The sequence below is a fragment of the Chironomus tepperi genome, unplaced genomic scaffold, assembly GCF_022539635.2.
Source record: "Chironomus tepperi strain 1889 unplaced genomic scaffold, CSIRO-AGI_Ctep_v1 contig_161, whole genome shotgun sequence".
NCBI lineage: Eukaryota > Metazoa > Arthropoda > Insecta > Diptera > Chironomidae > Chironomus > Chironomus tepperi.
Window position 1 is genome coordinate 2,137,401 of NW_027226283.1, and position 25,336 is coordinate 2,162,736.

Consider the following 25,336-nt stretch of genomic DNA (forward strand, 5'->3'; position numbering starts at 1 on the left):
TATTCAATTATTTCAAGTATTTAATAAATTTGTTTTTAAATACCTATTTAAATATGAAAAAATAAATCCTAAAAAATACAAATAAAGTTTATATAAAAATATTATATATTCCCAGAATATTCACTACAGAAAAAACTGGTTAAAAAATATAGAATAAAGTATAGAATAAATGAGACCAAAAGAAGGACATCAACGATTTACGTAAAGTAATGCAAATATATAGTCCATTAACCGAAGTTGGTTTTCTGAAAAATTAAATATAATTTTTTACATATATATTTAATGAATTTTATACCTAGTACTTCAAGATGTATCGAGTGAAGATTAAAAAAAAATTATTTTCAATCAAAATTTAATTTAATTCATATTGAGATTAGGAACATTCGTATGATTTGACTGAGTAAAACCATTCTTGCCTGAAAAATTATGCAAAATAAAGTATTTACATTTTTAAAATTGAATAACTAAAACAAAATAAAATAAAAATATTTTGGAATTTCAGTTTAACAAAAATATTTTTTGATTTTATTAAATATTTATAATTTTTTTATACATATTTGTTTTTTTAGAACTGATGAAGTAATAACTATTATTCTCTTCTAAATTGTTTTATTTTTTATACAAACTTCTCAATACTTTTTGATGGGCTCTGCAAAAAGTCTTGATAAGTTTTATATCATTTTATTTAATGTACCTACGTTTTATTATTATTCATCTTAATCTTTAACTAAGACAAAATTGAATTTATTATTATTTTTTCAGTTTTTTCTTTTTTTTCTAATTTGAGAATTCATGTTTAAAAATGACAAAACGGTGACAGTAATTTCGCCTGAAGAATTCAGGTACCATAAAGAATTTCATTTTAATTTACGCATAAATTTTGTTTCTATTGAGTTATGTGATGCGTTCACTAAATAAATAAGTTAGCAAATTCTGTATAGATATAAAAAAAATTGCTGTATTGAATTGTACATGCTTTAAGCAAGGGGGAGGAACTTACATTTTTTTCATGTAAATGCAGGTGAAATGCATGTGAATGCAGGTAAATGCATGTAAATGCAGGTAAATGCATGTGAATGCAGGTAAATGCATGTGAATGCAGGTAAATGCATGTAAATGCAGGTGCCATAGAAAATGAAGCAATAGATCGGAATTGCCTCGATTTTCCTATAGATGGGTGGAAAATTCCCGGAAAAACCGATTTTTCCTCAATTTTCTTACTTATGAATAAAAACCAAACGATAATAACCAGTAAATTGGTGTTTAAAAGTAGTCTTGAAAAAAAAAGTAATAGTTCGAAAAAGTTCAATTTTACCTTGGAATTTGGATGAAAATTCCTCAGAAAAACCGAATTGTTCATTAGTTTTCCTTATTGCCAAGTCAATCGAAGCTTAACCTATCCGCTTAACCTGATCCCCTAAATTTTGTATCAAGCTTGGCCTACCTGAAATACTTTTTAGGGCCCGGTGTGAATATATCAATGTAGGGCTTCTATCCAATATACTAGTTGATATTGGATGTTACTGGATTTTAGTTTTGTGTACTATAGATCTGGAAATTACTGGATCTTATTTTTACACTTTAAATTGACTTGGATACACTTTGATGTTTTGTACAAAGTTGTTACGTATCGAATTATTATCAAAGGCAAAAATCCATCACAGATATTACCTTTAGAAAGGAAAATAAATTTGCCTCCTTGCAGGCTTGTCTAGTCAAAAACAATACCTAGGCAAAGACACTGCCTATTTGTCTAGGTACATCATTGTTTATCTACTCAAATCTTTGCTAGGTTTGCTTAGGCATAGGCATACTTATCATAAACAAGTCTATGTAAAGACAAAAAGTATTGCCTTTGGCTATACAGTGCCTTTGCCTAGGTATAATCTTTGCCTAGGCAAATTTGTTTGCCTTTCTAAAGGAAATGCCTAGAAAACAAAAAAAAAAACCTATAGCTATTCAGATCTTTAAGATCCAGAGCTGCGCTAGGGCGATTCGTGGCTAATAATTGTTTAACGAGTGAGGGTGCGCCAGACCACTGCACTCAATAGACCTACAGTTTATAGTGGGATCAGAACCACTCCTTTGATGACGCTATTATCAGCTTATTGTCTCTAGCCTACAAAGGAAGGCTGTGAGCCGCGTTTCCACTACATATGATTCGAAAAAGGACACGTGAAAAATTTCCCATGCCGAGTCTCGAACCCAAGATCGCTAGATCGGTGTTGTAATAATTATGTACCGAAGTACTAAACCATTCCGCCACCGAGCCACTTCGGAAATGCCTAGGCTAAGTCAAAATATAACAAGAAATAGCTAGCCACCTACTCACAGGCATCTATCTGACAATTCTGTTATGTATTTGAGTATTCTGGATGTACCTGGATCTTATTATATAGTAACCTTGTTTTGGATGTTACTAAAATGTAAACATACCCGAGCAGATATGGACCTTGCTTGATAACAAAAATGTGCATTCTCTATAATATTGAATGATTATAATCATGTTAACGCTCATTTAGGGAGTATGCTCATTGTCTGTTGCTGAATAGCACTGAATGTTGCTGGATAATATTTTAAATCTGTACCAAACAATTTAATCGGGATTATAAAATCTAGTACCATCCTGGATCATTATTTACTTCAATAAATAAACTTAAAGACAATTTTCAGAATAATAATAAGACTCAGCAACTTTTAGAACTATTATGAACAAAAACTAAGATCCAGTGACATCCAGCGCGAACAAATAGAGCATAATAAATCTAAATAACAACCAGAATCCTCAACTCTTTAATCTATGAACATCAAGACTCATTATAAACAAAGAAATGATATTTAATAATGAACAAAATCACATATATTTAACGGTTTTTGTGATTTTGAGTATACATATACGTAAATTTTTTTGTATAAAGTACGCATATAAACGTATATTTATCCAACCCTAATCTACAGTGAAAAACTCCTCTTTAAAATCGAATTTCAAACTAATTTTCTTATATGAGGAAAAAAATTCTTCAGAAAAGTCGAATTTTGTCATTTTTTGAATCACTAGGTTGTTAAACCATAAAAAAAATCAAATTTCGGCTCCATTTAGTTACCAGAGTGTAAAAAAATCTTGGAAACATTATCAAAAAGTTTTTAGGATGAATATATCCGTTAAAAATCCAGTTTTATTAAAATGCAGGTAAATGCATGTGAATGTTGAATTTAATGGATCAAATATTTTCACCACAATAAATCAAATTGGTTAAATTAATATATTGATGAAATATCATCTTAATTAATGATTCATGAATAATGAAATAATTATTGAAAAAAAAGCTTGCAAAACATTCAAGTTGAAAAATTTCAGAATTATTTTTTTAATCCAAGAAAAAAATAAAAAATAAGAATGAATTAAAAGTTAACAAAACTGATTTTAAGGCATATTTTAAGTTACTGATTTGGAAAAAATATTATTTTTAGGATATATGACCATTGAATTAGATTATTTCCTTGTTTTGTGATTTTTAGTTCATTTTACAAAATATTTTTTTTTTTTTTTGAAATTTAAATTAAATAATTGATTGTTGTTTTTTCTTAGAAAATTTCTACATGATCGAAAATTTTGTATAAAAAGCTACATCAATTATTTATAAAAAAAAAAAGTTTTTATGCTTCCAATTTATTATAATATAAATTCAATTCATAATTATTTTCTAAACACAGACAAACTACAACATCACATGAATGTTATTTATTTCTTCGATCATATTTTATTGAACTATAAAAGTAATTAAATTTTTTTTCTTCGTGTTTTTAACCTTATTCTGCTACTACTTTGTGTCATATAAAATTTAGTTGAATACCTATAATTCCCATTTGATTGATTAACATTGCTCTGTCACTAAACATAAGTTAAGTCTCTAAACAGAATATAAATTTTTTTATAAGCGTCTTTTTTTTTCATAATAATTTATTAATACTTTAAAAAGACTAATTACTCATTTAAAAAACCTTTTATATTTTTACGCCTCTTCTCAGGCATTTTCTTCTTTATTAACTAATTAATTAGGCTATTGACTACCATTATTTCTCCTTTTTGTGAAATTTTTATGTACAGATATGAAATTCGATGTCTCATGATGCGCAATAGTAGGATAGGAACCCACATTGTTAATAATGTATTTACATAAAATATTAAACAAAATGACGAGTTTCCTGGTTGTTTATCGCAGTTTTGATTGCAAAACGGATCTTATCACACTCATTCACTGTTATAAATGATTATATGAAATTAAAGATATCTTATATTTAAATGTTGTAGAAAAGGTAAATTCTATACAGCAGAAATTTCTTCAGTTATTTTAGAGGAATTCGGCGGGTGGTGAGATTCCCCCATTCTGTGCGGCTGTGAATATAAAATAAAATTCTTCATCACATTTAAATTTTTTTTACTAATCAAGGTAAAATAAAAATATTTTTCTTCTGGACATAATTATTGTATTCCAAATTTTTTTTTTTAAATGATTTTATAGAAATCAAACTCAAACTCAAACTTCATTAAGAATTAATTTATTGGTCATGTTAAAATATAAAACTATATTTACAAAGAAAAAGATAAAACAATTTTTAGAAATAAAATTATTATACCAACCTGTAGTTGTTCTTGTTGTTCCGGCCTTCGTGATTTGAGCACCTGTAGTTCCCAAAGGAATTGGCTTTCCGCACCAGACTATCTTCATAAATACAGGAGAGCAATTCAAAAATTATTATAAAAAAGTGAAAGGTAAGCAAGTAAAAAGAAAAGAGAAACGAAGAAACATTTACTGCAATAAGTGAAGTGATTTAACGATTTTTTTTATGATTTTTGTTGAGCATGAATATGAACACAGTAAAAATATGTGAAATGAAAAGGTAGAAAGAACCTGCTTTACATTCTATAACAAGGTTATCGAATTTTTGCAACAGGTCTTTAAAAAGGAAGAAAAAAAGAAGGTATTTTTTTCCTTTTTTGCTAAGCATTTTCGAACCTTATGGAAAAAGGGATTCATCGCTGTGATTGTTTTTGATGTAAATCTTACACATTAGTTCGAGGAATGTTAGTAACTTTTTTGCAGAACAATATTTAATACGATATCTTTTTCATACCCCAAAACATTTTTGCTCATCTTTAATAAAGGTTATTGATAAATATATTTTGAAATGAGTTTTATTAAAACTCATTCTATTGTGTCCGATCAGGAAAAAGATGAGAAAAGGATCAAAGCGATAAATAATTAATTCAAAATTACTTTTTTGTGTCCCAAAAAAAATTTACCATGGTATATCTTTTACTGAGAAATATGAAAAACAATATCATTTGAATGAATATTTAGTTGACCTGTCTTTGTTCTGTATCCAGAGCTTTATTAATTTTAAATTAAAAATTCGTGTTCAATTTCGATTTTTTTTCTTCTTTTTCTTTTTGATGTTATTAAAAATATTATTTAAAATCAAATTTCTTTTTCTAAAGAAACCTCGTTAAAAAATTTATTTGTGAATTCATAAAATCATTTTTTTTTATTTTGCTCCCAAGATTTTATTAGCTACTTTTTCAAACAGCAACTTGAAAAAATGGCATTATTATATTATTTTTCTTAAGAGATCTTTTGAGCGTTTGAGTAAGTTTCATAACGTTTAAATTTCGAGGGTACTTTTGTGTGAAAATATTTATATTTTGATTATGTTTACAATATTGTTTCCAAGATGAATCCAAAACATTTCTTCAGCTTAATTTGACTTTAATAGAATGTAATGATTATAAACTTTTCTATAAAAACTTTAAATCAGAGGTCGAAGCTAATTTGGTATGTAAGTATGTATAACAAGCAAGGAATTTTACTTTGATATATGCAATTGACTAAACTGATTTTGTGCGTTTTGTACCTTCGAGTTTTGAAAAAAAGACTGACATTTCTGGATAAACTTTAATCTTGGCTTTAATTTTCCATTCTTAAAAAAATAAATGTAATCAAAAACAAAAATATTGCTTTTCAATAATAAAAAATCAATACCGCTTTACTGACAAAAAGTAAGTTATTTTAGAACAAAAGAAGAATAATCTCTTTACAAATAACCTTAACAAACAGAAGGCGCCAAAAGATGAAATATTTGTATATTTATTTGAGAGCTGTCTTCTTTACATCATCATTGTTTTATCATAACATCACGAAAAAGACCGATGAAAGTATGAATCTAGGATTAATATAATTACAATATATGTGAATAATAAGATTTCACACATATATCTATGCTTTATGAGCAACTTCTGTATGCTAAATTAAAACCATGTAAGTAATATGGTTTTGTGGAAATATATTAATCATTACCTCCTATTTCATAAAGATTTTTCAATCTCACATCTTAATTATTTGAAATTATAAATTATATTATTTATTGAAAACTGTACACAATTTGTTCAAAAAATTATTTATTTTGTTCTTGTTAAATTAATGGAGCATCATGAAACAGTTGAAAATCTCAAACAATAAAAATCTTGTCGCTTTCATGACATGAAGAATATAAAGTTGCTAACATTTCTATGACAAATATGTGTAAATAATGTGACAGAAAACAACGATACATTGTAATAGAACAATGTATTTTCCTTTTCATTGTGAATGTGTGCCCATGGCAATGACATGAAAATAATACTAACAAAATTCGCCGAAAATAAATAACAGAAAAATTAGGTAATGTATAGTAAACAAAAAAAAAATGTTTTGTGACATGAAAAGAAAGCAATAAGTACACTCACTTTTCTAAATGCTTTTCGAAAGTTCTCTGAGAAGCAGTTGTACAAAATTGGATTAATAAAACTATTAGTGTACGCAAGAACATGACTAAAAATTTGTATGGACACTCCGAGACGTGATGTTTCATACATTTGTAGAGATTTCAAAACAAGGACAATCTACAATAAAAAATAAAAAATGAGGGATTTAAAATTATTAGTTTTCCATGAGCTATAACAAATTTATAGCTATCGATAAATTTAAAATGATTTTGTGATACATTTCTGACTTTTTAATTTTATTATTTCTTTTATTTAACGAGTTGCTAATTTAAAACTATATATTAAAAAAGGTTTTAACACAATAGATTTTTATTTTTTTTAAGTAATATATATCTACACTTACATGTATAGGCAACCAGCATACTGCAAAGGCAAGTACAACAAAAACCACCATACGCGTCACTCTCTTTTTACCACGTCGTGATTCCGCACTAACTTTACTTCCTGGTACACTATGCCATAGTCTTATTAGCATACTGATGTATAAAATTGAAATCAATGTCAGCGGTATTACATAAGATGAGAGAAAGAACGATATCTGCAATGGAAATGTTTAAGTAGAAGATTTTAAAACCATGATAAAGAACTTGTGTTCTATATCGCACATATGAAAACAAATAATAAAATTGTGCATCAGCACGTAGCAAATAATTAGTTTAATGCTTTTTGAATACGATTTGTTTGTCACGTTGAAAATGATGAATAAAGAATTTGCACCTGAAATATTGCTATATTTCCATCATCTGTGAGAAATAAACACGCTGTATTGATTTCATTTCGATGATTATGGTATTCAACTTCTCCATGCGAAATGAAGACAGGAAAGGCAGTTGTTGTGACAATTAACCAAGTTACAATAATAGCACTGTAATACAGAAAAATATTTAAAATGAACTGTGAATTATGTTGGAATATGTAACTCACAGCAACGCATTCCGTTGAGTCCGTATTGAAATACTAGAAATTGGATGCACAACAGCTAAAAATCGGTCCAAGGACATAAGAACTAAAGTATAGACACTCGCATGGCACGTAACTACAATCATATACTGTACCTATAAGTTTAAGAATTAAATGTTCATTAATTTTTATGACAATCATTTATGTCTTTTGTCGCATAAAAATTTACGATAGTTTATTGATAACAGAATACACATGTACATGATTATCACCAAAGGAAGTAATCATCAGAAAGCTTTGGGGTATGGAGCATTTAGTCACAAAATTATAGGTAAACCATATAATAGGCATTTTTGGTTTCATAAAATACTGTAGCATTAGATTGATCATTTAACTAGGAATCTATGAATTATAATGTGAACATAAAGTCGTAATTTCTTATTTATCTGTTCAATAATATTATAGTTTCACTTTATGCCATTTACGAGGCTAATCAAAAGTTTGTATTTTGTTCCTCTTAGTATATAAATAAAGCCAAATGAATAAAAACAGATATTAAAGAAGTATTCATACTTACAAAAGAACACCAAACGGATCCAAATGGCCTTTTATTAATATTAATGCAATAAAATAAGAAAATGGAACATAACAAAGTAAAGATAATAAATGATTTAGATTGTATACAAATTTATTAATCTGCACAAGCATCACTTGTAATTGACGATGGCCACAAAATAAGAAAAGTATCGAAAAAAAAATGATTTTTTATGAAGTCACAACTCCAATCTAAGAATGGCCATCGCCATTTGTATTCTAATATTAGATTAATAAATAAATAATTTACCAGCTTGCGAGGACATAATCGAAGCCTGTAGCTGGGACACCTAACGAGAAAAAAAAATTAAATAAATGCTATTAAATTTAAAATGTGAAAAATTATTTTAAAAACTTTGAATCAATTATAAATGACTATATAGATCAATGCGTAGATGATACTTACAAAATATCACAAACAGCAGATCGGCCACAGCCAAATTTATTCTATCATTAGTTGTATAAAAATTTAGTATTAGTTAAAAAAGAATAACAGGCTTAACGGCAATGAAATAATGAAACATTAAAAAATTACTTTTTAACTTACATTAAAATGTTAGTTGTTGATCTCATCATAGGATTAGCAGCAACAACTGTCGTTTTTTATCAATTAGAGTCCAAATGTTAGTAGTTGAATGTTTCCAAATTGAAACGAGAAATTAGAAAAATTGCAATAAATATTTGAATTAAAACTTCTGTTTGAAGAAGATGAGTTACCAAGTACAACGAGAGCATTTCCAACTAGTCCAGCAATCCCGATGAAAGAAAAAAGTATAAAAACTGTTTTTGAAACGGTGCATTCAAGTTCATGGTCAAATAGTATTGTTTCATTGCCCCATAAGAAGGAATGTGTGTGGTTGCTGCACACTTCACCAAACATATTTTGATGATTTTTTTTGTTCAATTTTTAATTTTGTTACGTATATTTTTCCTCAGTACTTCTCAATACATGTTGTAAATGGAAATCTATAAAACAAAATTATATATATATTCAAAATTCTAGTTGAATTTAAGCTCTTATTGCAATTAAAATTTTGTAAATAAAATTAAACCAAGTCTTCATTCCAAGTCATTTCCAAGTCTTAATAGCAAATTTTTGTTTAAATTTGTGTAAATATGTAAACAATTTATTGTACGTATCGATATAAATAACTGTAAACTTTATTTTCAATTTAGAATTGAAAGCAAGAATATTGATTATTCTTTTTGTTATGAAAACAACAACTAAATTAGAATTGTTTTCGATTTCAAAAAGCAAATAAATTTTTTAGAAGAATCATGACGGATCATCGTCATTATTTGAATCAAATACCTTCAAATATCTTTGGAGATTTGTAAAGAGGAAGAAAAAAGCAGATGAATTTTGTCGATTAAATTTATTGAGGTATTCGAAAAATTTTACAAATGTCTTCAATCAAACTTGTTGAACATTTAAATAAATAATTTTTACAATGGAAAAAATGAGAGTTTAAATTTCCTTTGCTTCTTTTCCTATTTTAATTACTTTGAGATTTGAAATGAAAGAAGCCGACCTTTGAATTATTTACACTAAACTTAATTTGATCAAATTATCAAACATTTATACTTGAAAGGAATACCAAAAAAGGCAGAGCAATGCAAATATAATTTCGTCCCAAATTAAAACTTATCAAAGCAAATTTGTTGAATTTAAGAAAATATGTACATTTTATTTATATTTCCAGCACATTCTCTTTTTGTTTGGTTGGAAAATATTTTCTAATTTGCAGTTATAGCATTCATGCTTTTGGCAAACTGCCTAAATTGACCTTTTCAATTGTGTATTTTCCCAGAGCTATCTGACACACTTTTGCTTTTAAAATGATGAAAGTCATACAATAAAAGTCACACATGCATAATTTTTCAGTGATTAATGTAAAAGCTTTTTCGCACAATAATTCTATATAAAGCTATTTTTTTTTTAATTTTAGAAATAATGAAATTTGCATCAAAAGGTGGATTGAATTTGACAGCGATGAAATTATTTGAAATTTTTAAGGTGGTTTCAAGTGTATAACAACATACATTCCTTTTTACATTGAAATGAAAATTTATTTTTGGACCTTTTCATCTTTTGCTTTCTTGTATCTAAATGTTATTTGTCAATCAATTTCTCTGTTTTTTTTTTTTGTCTTTTGTTGTAAGTTTGAAAAAGGATCTTATATAGAGAAAATTTCTACACAGCAAAAATTACTTTAAATGAAAAACCTTTCAATGAACCATGAAGCTTTTTTGCTTATTTATTGAAGAAATTGAAAGAAAGAAATTCATGAGGACCCAAATTGAGTGACAGAAAAGATAGGATCATAATGTAGGACAAAAGTGATTTCAAGAAGGAAAAAATAATAAATTCATAAATTATTATTTTTACATTTTCAAAATTGAACATGAAAACTTAAAGAGAAAAAAGTAAAAAATTCCACAATTTCCTCGAAATGAGCGTCAGGCTCAATATTTTCATAAGAAAAGAGCAATAATGTCGAAAATCTAACAGAGCGGAAAATTATGGGCTTTTAGAAATTTTCTTTTTTAAAAGAAAGGAATTCTCGGAGGATTTCTATCGTTCACGAATTGCTCCAAGCATAGAGAAAATTGAGTGAGATGAAAAATCTTAAAGGTATAAGAAGTGATGTTATAAGCATTATTGGAAACCAATGTAATTTGACGTGACATAATTCGTCTTATGTCAATGTCACAAATGTTCATTACGTACTCCATCGTGGAAAAATCTCAGTCCACATTTTCTGAGTAATGAAGCTTAAAAAAGACATGTATGAAAAGTATTTTATGAGAAAATGATTGAAAAAAAATGAATGAGACGAATATTTGATAACTTTATTTTGTCATCGACTTTTCTTTTCATTTTTGGAACTCTAATCCTCCAAAATGTGTATATGTTATTAGTATATGGAAGTTATTTTCTTTCTGATTTTTTAAAGTTTTAGATATTTTTTTATTTTTTTACGTACACTTCCTAAATCTCCTTTTAACACCATAACTATCAAGAAATAGTGAAAAATGTTATCGAATAAGAAATATAATTTTAAATCATTATTTTTGTTCACACAATGATGTTATTTCGAGTTCCTTCCAACATTCTTTGTATGAAATTGTGCTATTATGAAATTGAAAGATCACTATTGTCACGTTTTATGATAATTTTTTATGTTAATGATTTATATTTCAATTACCAGACGATACTTTTCTCTTCTTATAATAAATTATTTAATGTTGGGTTAACATAGATTTGCGAATATTAAATTTTCCAAGCAATAAGACTCAAATATTTAAACATCGTGTGACTGAAGTACCACGGCATGAAGCGTCCGATTGCTTTGAAACTTTGTCAGAATTAAGTTCATATTGTGTCCATTTGCGTCCGTTAAAAAAAAGTTTTTCGTCCTACTTGTTGTCCTATAGCATGTTGAAGTTTTGGTGATTTATGCCGTTATACATCAGGATTTAAAACGGCATCTCCTCCTTAAATCAAATTAATTTAACATATTATATATTATAGGAACTGATGTCTGAGACAGAAGTTATGACTCCTCAAAGTTCTCGACCCTGCTTCTTGCAGGCCATAATATTTTCTTACAGTAAGTAAATTTATTCTGGAATTTCGATTGTTATGGAGATTTTTGAAATGAATTTTCATGAGATTTTTTTTTTTTAAAAATAAAATGATCAAAAAAAACTATTAATTTTATGAAATTTACTGGGGTATATAATGAAAATGTATAATAATTATGAACAGTAACCCTCATTGTATGCCTTTGGATAAAAATATCAATTTTTCTCTCTAATTAACATTTGCATAGAAGTTTCGACTACCTTTTTTTCTTTTACGTTGTTTATTTTATCATCTTGCGAATAAACATTCATAGTATCTTTCCGTCAATCTACTTATTTTCTCATTTATTCAGCTGTAATTACTTATTTTAATAATTTATCTTACTCAAATTTATACCTCTGAAAAAACATGTTTCAATAGATGTAAAGGAACATATTAAATAAGTCAGAACAAAAAAGCTTGATCAACTTCGTGGGTTTTAAATCAAATATGGTAAAGAAATTTGAGTAGTGACATGATATTAGCTTTGAGTAATTTAAATGGCCACATAAAATTAATTAAAAGCTAATAAAAAGACCAAAAGAAAAAAGTGTATTTAATATAAAAGAAGCAAGTTAAACAATTAGAGACGAGCTTTCGGTAATTTTTGTCTTACGCAGAAACTCAATAAATCACAACTGTATTGGTCAAGTGATAAAAGTACGTCACTTGAATGATGTGCAACTTTAAAGTAAAAAATTGTCGATTATGACTGACATTAAAGGAATATTGCCAGATTTGTGAATTTCATTGAGGATGCAACATTTGCAAAAATTGGTCACGCATAAGTTAGAATCGGCCTAATTAGCTTTGTCTAAAATTTTCTGTACAAAATGTAATGGGTCACGATGATTTTCTTTAATAAATATTATTATGCTTCTTTGCATCTTTTATATAAACATATGGAATTATTGAATTTTCCTTGCTATTTAAAGAATAAGAAATATTAAAAGTATTGCAGCGATTGAATTATAGATATTTTTTTTCATTAAATTTTGATAGAGAAAAGAAAGAGTGAAATTCCACAAACTCGAGATAAAAGCTTATAAAAAAACTTTAATTCAATTTGTTATATTTCGTCTTTTTATTTTAAATTGCTTCAAAGTTATTAAAGTATATAGCAGGAAAAATCTTTTTTTTATTTTAAATAAAATACAGCCAGAGCAACCAACTTGGTATGATAATTTAAGTAAATAAGAAAAGTTCGATAACTAAATGAACTTTAGAACTGCTATCTTTAGAAATGCTACTACAGGACAATGATAGTAAATTGACAACTTGGTTCCTTTTTATCACATTTTTAAATGGAAATGTAACTTACATAACTAGGTAGAAAAATAATAAAAAGGAAAAATTAATATTCCGATTGAAAGTATATGATTAATTTATTTTAAAAAAACTAGAAAAATTGTTAAAATACATTAATAGTAATTTTCTATATGCTTTCTCGCTATCGGGATCGGGATTTAGGTAATTTTTACATTGTAAAAGTCAATTTTTAAAAACAATTTGAAAATTTTTAATATTTTTGTAAAAAATTTCAATTCAGTATGAAAAATTTCAGCAACTTTACAGCATATGTAAGTTAATTATCAATTTTCGCTGTTAAACTGTTTGAAACACTTCCCTACAGCAGTAAAAAAAAATCCGAAAATTCCAATCCCGATCCTGATCCCAAAAATGTATATGAACCGAGATTTCGAGAAAGCATAATTTTCTCTAAGTAAAGTCTAATAAAAATCGAAAAAAAAATGAATATAATAAGATTGTTTTTGTTTTCTTCAAAAAGTCGTAAAAAATTCATTGTTAGAAGAGAAGATAAATAAAATAAACATGTGAATTATTTATTATGTTATAATGTGTGCATTAATCAAATTTCATTTCATGGCATAAAAAAACCAAATGAAGACGTTCCTTTGAGGCCCACAAAATTGTAAGATATTTTGTTTATTTTTCATGATATCGCTCAAAAAATGAAGCTGCTGAATAGGACAAGAGGAAGCTACAAAATGAAATACCTTAAGGACATTCAAACAAATACATAAGAAATGTAATATTGAAACGGAAGGAAAAAAAATATGACAAAAACGTATGATAAAGTGAAAATCAAGGTTATATATACCAATATGTACACATATACAGCATTTTTTATGTTTCAGCTATTATATTCAATATAATATTTAAAGCACTGTGAGAATTGGTTATCTAGCAACATCAAAATGAAATTATGCAAATTTTCAGTATGCAAGTAGAAGAAACTGATAATTCCTGTTTCTTTCACATTTTATATGATGCGTACGAATTTTAACCCTGAAATGGAAATAAGGTATAAAACATACATTTATGCTGGTTTATTGAAAGAATAAAAAATAAAATTTACATCACAATGAATATAATGAGATTCAATGTGATGTATTTCAGAAAATAATGAAAGGAGGAGAAAACTCCATTAAGCACAATTTCATGCTTGAGACATTGACAATTGATGTCACATTTATACCATTTTCGATATTAAGGTAGATAACACCTGCTAAATCTCTCATTTTCTGTTGTTCCTTTTCTCTTAAAATTCATCATATTTCGATTTGTCAATGAAAATGGAAAAATAATTTTAAAGAAATTCAACAAAAGTTTTTCATTTACTTTTGGATTGTATTGTTATTATTTTTAAGATTTCTAATTTAAGATATTTTTAGCACATTTTTGAAACTTGTTTTTTTGCTATTTAAAACAAATAAATGCGTTCTATATCAATTTAAAATGCGAAAATTTCACCTATTTTAAACATTTATTCTCTTTTTATTTTCCTAAATCATCGATTAATGGACTCTTTCAGAGTCATTAAAATTTAATGGCTTTTCTTTTCTTTTATTTACATTCACTATGAAAACATTTTTCTTTTACTGATTGTTGGCCATTTCCAATTTAAGATTTAAAGAAGAAGGTAATAAAAAAAGAATATATTTTACACAATGATTTAAACTTTTATTAGACAACTCGTAAAATCATAAATAAGAGGAATGAACCCAGCAAAGGTAAGCAAAATTAAGTTTAAAATTTGAACAAATTATGATTTCACTCTAAAATAAATTAATTGTTTTTTTTTTTATTAAAAAGAACGCTCTATGTCTAAGAATCACAGAGATATTCGTTTATTATAATGAAAAATTTAAATTTACTTAATTTTAGATGTGTTTTATTTAAGTCTTCTTTTACATCCTTTGAATTAAATGTTGCAACTGGGATAATTATTAAACATTACATTTTTTAATATTTGGGAGCAAAGTACCTTTCTACATTGCATCAGAAAAGTTTTTAGCTTCAAATTATAATTTTTCACCAACTGGAATTTTTAAGTAATTTCAATAAAAAAGAGGAACATCTGGTGACAAAAAGTTTTAAAACTTTTGTTCCGATATGTTCTTCTTTATACATATACTTCATAAAACGAGATGATAATAATTGATTGAAGTTATTTTTTGCATAAAAAATAAGTTTGTTCAGTTTAAGAGCCATTTTTTCAAAAATTTTAGGTGTTGATCTACAAGAAAATAAGTTTTGCTATATCTGATATTCATTTCATGCTATCATTCATTTCTATTTTTCCAAAGAAAAACTTTTTGTGAAGTTTTCTTCAAACGATGAATGATTTAACTTTAAATTAGCAGTTAAAGATTATGACATTTTAGGAGCTTTTTTTCTTCCTTATATTATTCTTTATTCACTTGGTATCTTTTTCACAAAAATAAAAGCAAAACAAATTTACTTCCATAACTGGATAATAAAATTATACTTGCAAAAGAAGCCCTCATTTTGCAAATTTACTTAAAAAATTTAATTATTAATGATCTCATATTGTACGCACTCTCATTTTTTCCTTAATTTTTACTCAATCTTTTATTTTTATTATTCTTTTTGTTATTTTTTTATTTCTTACTCTGCTCTGACTCAATTCGTAAAGAAAAGTGCTATGTAGAATTAAAGAATGAGAAGATTATATTTTCAAATAAGCCTTTTCTTTATAAAATAATAAGATTATAAATAATGTAACATGATTTATTTAAACATTCACTTCACATTCTTTATTTATGAAAAAATGCTGTTATCAGCTTTTTTTTTTTCAAACACGATTGTCGACATTACTTCTATTCTGTCCATTCTATACTTTAATGTACACAACATAAATTAATGAATTATAAATAAACAACACAAACATGTTCTCAAATAGTTTACAACTGTATAGGCTTTAATATTTGTATTTTATTTGATATCGATTAATGTATAATTTGAAAATATGTAAATTATTAGATTTCTTTCAATTTGTTAATTATTTATCGTGAAATGTGCTTCCTTTCTGAATTATTTAACACATATTATTAGCACATACATTTTTATTTTTTATCCCAACAATACCTGAATCTGATGAGCAAGAATATTAAAAAAAAAATCTGGAAAAAGTACGAAACGCATGAAAAGAATATGAATAAGTGAATGGTAACTCGCATAATTTTATTTTCAATTATTTATTTTATGAAATTAAATCAAACAAAAAGAGCTTTCTTTTGTTCATTAAAGCATAAACGAATGTAACTTAAGGCTCAGTATCGCAAAAAAAAAATCTTTTTTTTTCATAACGCCTAATTATTGCATATTTATGAATCCTTTTCTTTTTTAAATGGATAATGTGGCAGCTGCTTTAAATTTTCAATTAAGAAGAAAATATTATGAAACTCATGAATCATTAAAGAGACCTTATGAATAAAATGGAGAAAAGGTTGTAATTGAATTAGGTGTAATACGAGAGAAATTTCATTATCAATGACATGTTTCATACTCATTAGATCTCAAAATACAAAAAATGTAATAAGATCAGAATAAACGAACGAGTAAAAATGTTTCACTCGTAGCCGACAAAAGCGTATTTTCCCCATACAAAATTTAAACAACAAAAAGTATAATTACAGAGTAAAGAATGTCAAGACAAATGATTGAAAAATATCTGATTTTAAAATTTCAGCTTCTTTACAATTGTTTTATGTCAATCACTATTAAAAATTGCAACTATTCTTGACATATTACAGACAATGGCATATTTTCCCTCTATAAAAACACATTAAATATTGGTATTTACCAAGTATTTACTGTCAATGTTAATTAAGTGAGTTAACAAAAGTAATTAATTGAATCAGTTTACTGTAAAAAAAGCATTTTGTTCAAGATTCTAAAACCAATGCATTAAGATTCTTTAAAGGTCTAAACAAGATTAAACCACTAAATATGTACCTACAAAAAAAATCAATGATCGACAGTGTAAAAACAAATTGAAATTTGATTACTTCAGCATCAAAAGCACTTGAGCGATGTAAATTGCATGAAATTTTTTTTTTACCGTTGTTTATCATTTTTTTTCAGGAGGCATCAGTATATTCCCAACTTCTACACGCTTGATATTCATAGTAAACTTTTTTAAATTAAAATCTTCCCATCATGCTTATAGAGGTATTATTCTCTAAATAATTTTTTTAACTACCTTAATTCAAGATATAAACTTTTATTATGCGGAGACCACAACAGATAATTTAACATTATAAATTTCAAAGAAAAACACGGGTGTTTATGACCATGACAAATTTTTGATTAAATAAATTCTTTTGAGACCAATAAAATTTTCTTTAGTATTTATTTTATTTGGAAAATTTTTCTCTAAACATTAATTTAAACATTATTGGGACCACGCATGAACTGATTGATACTTTAAGAGAACATCTGCAATAAATATTAAATGAGTCCTCATTTCCACTTACAAAAATTTATCTTCATTTGAACTTTTCTGTGCATCGGTAGTGGCTTTGTAAATTATAAATAAGGCTTTAAGTAAAAACTTATTTTCATATTCACAATATTTGTACCTTAAAATGTAAACTTTTCAGTAGCTGATTATTTTTATAAACATAATTTAGTTTATTTATCTTCCTGTCATTCTGCTTTTAAATCCTCCGACTTTTTATAAACTTGAATTTCTCCATAAGCTAAAGCATTCTTATAAATTCCAATTTTTTCTTATTTTTTGCTTGGTTGGGCTTTAGTTAATAAATAATATGAAATTAAAATACCTTAGGTGTCTTACAAAAATGCTTCCAAAAATAAGACAGAATCAAAAATGGCGTTATTAAAAATTTGCTGGAACCTAAAGTAATTTTAACAATTTTTATCTAACCAAAATTTTTAAAGCACTTTGTAGATCCAAAAAGTTTTTAGGTCATGAATGTCTTCTTATTACTTTAATGCCTTATAAAATTTAGCACAGCGTATTGTAATTGAAAGAGAAATGAGGAATTGTAGCATTTCAGAATCTCACTTGAAATAGAATCATTAATGGATGAAGCTCTTCTGAACTCAGAAAGAGAAAAACTCTTTGATGATTTTGAATTACATAAACTTCACGTTTTTTATATTTGTTTCATTCTATCCTCCTTCATATTAAATGGTTTATGTTGAATAAAAAGTAAAGAAAAATGTTCATCTCATTTATATCCTGACAAGGATTACAATATAATAAAAAGTGTGGCTGTTTAAACTTGCACTACTTTGAACTTTTATTGAAGAACTTTTTTTGTGTGCCTGCTTTTACATGCATATACAGCCATGACGAATGGTGAAATAAAATCAAAAGTCGTCATCGTAATGCACGTACATATAAACGATAAACATACTTCTTCTAAAAACGCATTGAGAATCATATAATAGAAGAAAAATCAATCAATATATAAACATCATTGTCTTCTTCATTTTGCTTTTTGCTCCATTCTTAATGTGCCTCAAAAAGTCGTAAAATGTTTACGAATGAAATGCTTTTTACATGTTTGTAAGAAACGCAAAAATCAAAATAAAATATGCAGCAAGCAACATTTTATTTTTTAATAGCCGTGAATTCGGTGAATTTAGAGTTACGATATTTTGCTCAAGTACCTCTTCAACGGATACACAAATAATGTTTAATGAATATGTAAGTTTAGATTATGGAAAATAAAAATATATATCCTAATCATAGAAAATTTAAATGGATTATTTTTAAGTTGCTACTTTACCCTTTATCCTTAAATTTTAAAAACACGAATGTTTATTCACGCAAATTTATTTCCATTTGATTACTCGATTTCAGCTTTGCAAAATAAAGTGATAAATTATTTTGTGTGAAGAATAAATTTCAATTTGATGAAGACATGAACATTGAATATGCTTTCAAGGCAAATGGCTAAGTTGTCTTAATGGTGATTTTTCTCTTTATTATACGAATATAAGTTTAAGAGGAAACAAAAACTTATCCAATTATTAACCATACAGTTTCTATTATCTTTATTCTTACTCTTACATTATTACAATCTATGTTAGAGAAAAAGATCAACAATTTTAAATTAGCTTAAACCCGATAGCTACTGTCTTATAACCACAAGACCCAAAAAGAGAAATTTTCTGTTTAAAATTTCCGGAAGTTTTGGTAAATATTAAGCAACCTCATTAACCAAAATCACTCCACAAAAATTACACTTGTTTAATAAATATAAAAATTGTTTGGTAAAGTTTATAAAAATGGTAACACAGAATTTTCTATCAAAATATATTGCAAAAGTGAAAACCAGAAAAAATTAACAAAATTCATTTCATTTTATATAATTTTACGTTTCCTTCGACAAAAAAATTAAGCAAAAGCAGAATATGTATTTAAGCATGAATTTTTGTAAGCAAATCTTAGTAAAGGTTAATACTGAATAAATGTGTGTGTTTATCATTTTTTTTTTGTTTAAATGGAAATCACTTTATGTGCCCGAGCGATATCAATGAAAAGGTTCCACCACGGATCCTTTAAGAATCTGTCATGGATAGATTTAATAGTCGTAGAATGCAAAAAACGAAGCTCTCTGGAATAGAGTGGATAATCCACATTAGTGAAATTGGCCGAATAATATATTTAACAATAAATTCTTTAGTTTCTAAAATGATAAGTAAATACAAATAAGCATACATTACATGTGGAAGGTATCAAGAAAAATTCTAATTCGTCCTGAAATTAATATTTCTAGCAAATTATTTTTATATGTAATAGGCTTTTTTGCTTTTAATAGGATCTAAAGAATGAATGACAACTATTATTTACAAAACTAAAAAGAAAAGATGTGGTTGTTGTTAGTGAATGACAAATAAGGAGGAATATTTAGGCGACAGACTACAAACAAGAAAAAGGGCGGAAAATCGTTTTTTCTCCTCAAGAAATGTACTGAAAAGGTTGCTGGAAAAGCATTAGTTGCTCTCGACAACGTAATAAGAGCATTACTCGTTTCGTTCACGGGTATTTTCATAGTTTGAGTATATATATATGTAACACACTAATGACTAAATATTACATAAAAGTGAAAATAAATTAAATAATCAAAAAAATTGTTTATTTTATATTATGATAAATATTTCTAATTTTCATCAACAAATATTAAAGCTCTATGTGAATGTGAATTAATATACAAGAATACCAGAGTAGACCCGACCAGACAATTATCTAGCAAAATAAAAGCGTGTGAAAAAGAAGATAAAATGCGCAACGGATTTTGTATTCGCCATAAAGGAAAAGAAAAAAATATGTTTTTGTAGGGAATAAAACAAAAAGAAAAAAAAAAACAAATGAATTATCCATTATGTTGGATTTTCTGGCTGAAATAAAGCTAATTGCTGTCGTTTTTACCAATATTTATTTTAGTTTTGACTTTCTTTTAAAATTTGCATCTGTCCTTCATTGCTGCTAATTTTTGAGCATTGCTTAATGGAGGGCTTTAAAATAGTACAAATTTTTAAAAGGTTAGACTGTTTTTAAATAATATTTATGTGTATTAACAGAAAATTCTTTTTTTTGCTTAATAATTGTAGTTATTTAGGAGCAATTGAATTTGTCAAATTCAAATCGAGAAAAAATCTAGATTTTACTCAAATGAGAAAACACAATTTAACCTTCGGCTGTTACGTTGCTCTTAAAAATTTCCCTTAACCTTTAAAATTTTCTTATATTTGATACATATAAACATATATATATAGTTTAAGAAAAGGTTTTTCAGTATTTTTTAAATATATGCTTTTGATTAAGTGCAGTGTAACGGAGAAAATAATATTTAGATGTCAAACTCAGATACAAACGGATGAAATTTATGAAATTTAATGAAGAAATGTATAGTAAAAGTGTATAATAATAAAAAAGTAACCCTCTAACTGATTGTCATTGTTGTTTGCTTTCATACACAACAACATACTTGAGCATCTGTTTGATGATCAAAGTTCAGTATGTTTTTACCGACGTTTAGCCTAAGGATATAATTCATATATACGAATCATAAAGTCAAAAATTTCCCTTTAACGAAGCTGTCATTATGACTAGCTTTTACATTAATCTCTTGACATGAAATAGAATCTTCAATTATTTTATAAAAAAATTTCTTCATACATTTATATTTCTATGTTTTTCAGATGATTTATTAAAATAATAAATCATATCATATAAAATTAAACGGATTTATATAAAATATGTTATTTTTTTAAAGTAAATTTCAACATACGTCATTAAATTTGTTCCTTGTCAGAAATATGTCCACTCGGGTACGAAATAAAAAAGAAGAAAAGCTTAGATTGGCCCTCATATTAGTTCATTTATTTGCATTACCTTATTTTTTTTCTCTTACAACAAGAATTTCACTGATTTTACTAAATTAATCCAGGGATTAAAACATTTTGAAAATTCAAAGACAATATGTTTCTGACTGATCTGTTGCTGACGAAAAAGTTTTTAACCAGGTCGTTTTATTAAAGTGGATTACAATTACAAAAGTAACATAATTTTCATTATATACTGATATTACACTCATTTGTCTTATGACTATCACCAACATCAAATTGATTGCGATGAGTAAGAAAAATAACATAATTCCTTTCCAACAATGCATGAGGGAAATTGCGATAAAAACGTTCTTTTATGATGCTTAAACTACATCGTTGCTATAATAAATGTCATAGTGCTTCCATTGGCTTATTTGGCTGATACATATAGCAATATTTTTATGCGACAATTTTAAATAGTGCTTGAGTACACTTTTTCTTTCCATTATTCATATGATAAAAAAATATATAAACTAGCAAAAGATTTACAACTTGTGTCCATTAACTATAGTTTAGATATAATAAACCAAAAGTACTGATTGAAATTACATAAAAAATAATTGTGCATTAAAAATTTTATTACCTTCTTATACTTATTACAATTGATTTTTAATTAAAGTTAAAAAAAAAATTAAATGCTCAAACATTAATAAACAATCATTAATAAAAAAAATAATTTATAGGTTACCAAATTAAAAAGTTCTCCAAAAATCAAACATCAAATTTCAAAAACAGAAAATTTATCTCGTTTAATTTAACGTAGAAAAACTTTAACCCTTAATTAAATTTTTCAAATAAGAATAAGTGAAAAGTGATTCTAATGTAATGGGCAACCAGGAGGAGATTTTTCTACAATTTTTTCTCCAAATCGTATTTTCTTGCTTTATATGCTTTATCCTTACTATTTTTTAGCTTAACAGATTTAACCATTTGATTTGCCTTGTTTATACCGTAGTAGAATTAATAAGTTTGTCTCAATATATAAATATGTGGTCATACGAAAAAGTGACCGTTAAATTTTTGAAAATTACCAACACTATTATGTGTATTTTACACGGAGAACAATGGAAAATTGTGATAATGTTAGTTTTGTTTGGGGCGATTTTGGGGCGAAGTTTGTCTGTATGACCACATATATAAATATTGGTTTGTCTATTTAAAGAGTTAATTCAATTTTGAAAAATCTTACTCGGTTACACAACGATGAAAAATCGTGAGTCTACATACAAATGAGTCTACATACAAATGTTGTGAAGCAATAGTTCTAGTACTGAATTTAAATTTAAATTAGCCCCCAAAATGTAAAATAGTTTGACTAAAAAAAGTGTAACCGAGTAATATCAGCGCTTTGAAAAAAATATTGGAGAAAAATTTGCATTTAAATTTTGAAAAACCGTTATGAGGCAGAATGTTTTGTTACAAGATCTTTAAATTTAAATCTATAAAATCATAATTTACTTCTTGCAATCACTATCAAACGTGTCACAGATGTTAGTTAAAATGATTTAAAGAAAAAATAAATTGAAAATAATTTTTGATAGAAATTTTTAGTTACAAAGTAAAAAATAAATAAACATTAGCTTTGCAGACCTTAAGGTCCATAGCTGCGCGTTTATATGCGTTTCATGGCTATTGGGAGTTTAACGAGGGAGGATTCGCCAGATCTCTCGCTCAAACCTAGACCTACAGTTTATAGTGGAATCCGAACCACTTAGTTACAAAGTAACGTCTGAAAATAATTCAAACCGAACAAGTTGAAGAAGAATTGCTGTTCGATTTTCAATTGCCAATTCAGTCAATTGTGGAACTGCCTAATGTAATTCATTATAGATTTCGTACAAAATATGTAAAAACTACATTGAAGAAAATTATCTAACAAGATCATAAATTAGCAGTCAAACGAAACGAATGTTATTAGACTTAAAAAATAATGTGTTTGTTTCAAAACCCTTGATAAAATCATTAGCTTTAAACATTAACAATTTTTTGCATCATCAGCATAAAGTACTTTCTTTTTTTTTAACTTTTCAAGAGTCTTAGTGGAAACTGAAGGAGAAAATTAAGTAATTACAAGATAAAGTGAAAGAGTTAATTAAGGTAAAATTTTCGTTGATTTCTTGTCAAAATTGTTTTAGAAAGCAAAAGGTGAACATATAAATTACAATTTCTTCCTTACTGTCAATCATCCATCCTTTATCACGAGGTTTTCCTTTATGATGTTTTTCACAAAATTATAATAAAACATTTGATTTTATTTTCTGTTATGTTTTATACTTCTAATGTTTTTTGATCCAGCTTTAAAAAATTAATTTATTTTCCACACATATTTTTTTATAATTTTTCCATTGGGTTATTTTTTTTTTATTTTTTACTTTACATTTTTCGTTTTTCTTTCATAATTTAAAAATTAATTACTGATAACTTAGTCTCTTAATAGTTGTTTTAAGCCTAATTTTATTGTTGCCAAAGTTGATTAAAATATCCATTCGTACATTTTTTAATATAAAAAAAAATTATGAAAATAAAACTGCATAAGTAAATTTTTCACATCATTCACTTTCACGAGCTGTGTTCACAGACAAGACCGTTACCATTCACATCACGTTGTTGACTAAGTGGCAATCTAAGCTTGTGCTCAAGTCAAATTAAATTTTTGCTTTCTCGTTTTTCCACATTTTCATTTTTTCATTACATTTCATACTATATCTCAACTCAAAGAGGAGATCGCTTTCTCACAGCCACGAGAAATATTTGTTCATATACAGGAAAATGATGAGCAATTTTCAGTTTAGTTTTACACTCAATAAAGGTTCTTCTTCATTTCTCTCACACTTTTCAATGTGAATAACAACAACGCTGTTGCGTTTTGATGGAATAAATTTCCTTCAACTCAAAAATATTATATATTGAGGAGAGAATTTCGCTTCGTGCAAATGCGTGGGAGAAAACACGAATATTCCTTGTTGCAAGAATGCTCATGAGAGTGAAATTTTGGAACGGTATCATGCGCAGATTTTTTTGAGATTGTCATCGGCTGGAATGTTTTACGAATTTCAAATAATATAGAATCACATGTAGAATTTCGCCTGAAAGAAGTTTCGGAATTATCACAACTTACGAAATTTACTTAATAATTTGGAATTTGGTGGATTGAAAAATTAATATTTAAATTAATTCTATTATGTAGAATTTTTTGTAAAGACGAAATGGCAATTTCCAAAAATATTTTATTAGGTAATTAAAAATTGAATAACAGTTATTATTAGCTATATAAAGAAAAAGAAAAAGTTATATTTCATTGAAATTTGAAGTTTTTTTTATTTAGTTTAACCTGGTGGTGTTACAAACTTAAAAATAATATATATTTGGCTGCGTAAGGACTTTTTCAAAAAAAAATAATAATCATCAAAATATAGCTCAAAGAAAAATTTCTAATGAAACTTTCGTTTTTGAAGAACAAAAAATCTACAGTTACAAAATTAAAATCCAATTTGATTCGTGACAGCAGCCTTTAAAGCGCTCAAGTAATCAGTATGTTTAGTCATTTTTAAATAACAAGAAGAAATAAGAATGATATTTCCGTATTTCATAATTATCGGCAAAGAGCAAACATAAGTTGCAAAAAATGAGAGCTCCAACTTTGTGATAACCAAAAAATTCTTTGCTAATTATTTTCCAAAAAAATAATCTTTTTTAAT

The 25,336-nt window shown here is 26.5% G+C and overlaps 1 protein-coding gene across 3 annotated transcripts; it reads right to left on the reverse strand.

Annotated features, from left to right (window-relative positions):
- Positions 1–3,717: 3,717 nt before the first annotated feature.
- LOC139088198 (allatostatin-A receptor-like) lies at positions 3,718–24,236 on the reverse strand. 3 transcript variants are annotated; one of them, XM_070637293.1, is made up of 12 exons: positions 23,815–24,236; positions 9,035–9,283; positions 8,865–8,910; positions 8,724–8,764; positions 8,568–8,607; positions 8,301–8,328; positions 7,748–7,878; positions 7,541–7,688; positions 7,167–7,361; positions 6,785–6,940; positions 4,643–4,720; positions 3,718–4,396 (listed from the first exon to the last, which is right to left on the reverse strand). In XM_070637293.1, exons 2-12 carry the CDS (start codon positions 9,195–9,197, stop codon positions 4,325–4,327), a joined length of 1,098 nt encoding a protein of 365 aa, XP_070493394.1. In that variant the 5' UTR covers positions 9,198–9,283; positions 23,815–24,236; the 3' UTR covers positions 3,718–4,324. The 3 variants fall into 3 exon arrangements, with proteins under 3 accessions (XP_070493394.1, XP_070493396.1, XP_070493395.1); XM_070637295.1 differs by having other exon boundaries at positions 4,643–4,724; XM_070637294.1 differs by lacking the exon at positions 23,815–24,236 and adding an exon at positions 11,647–11,746.
- Between the last annotated feature and the right edge of the window lie 1,100 nt (positions 24,237–25,336).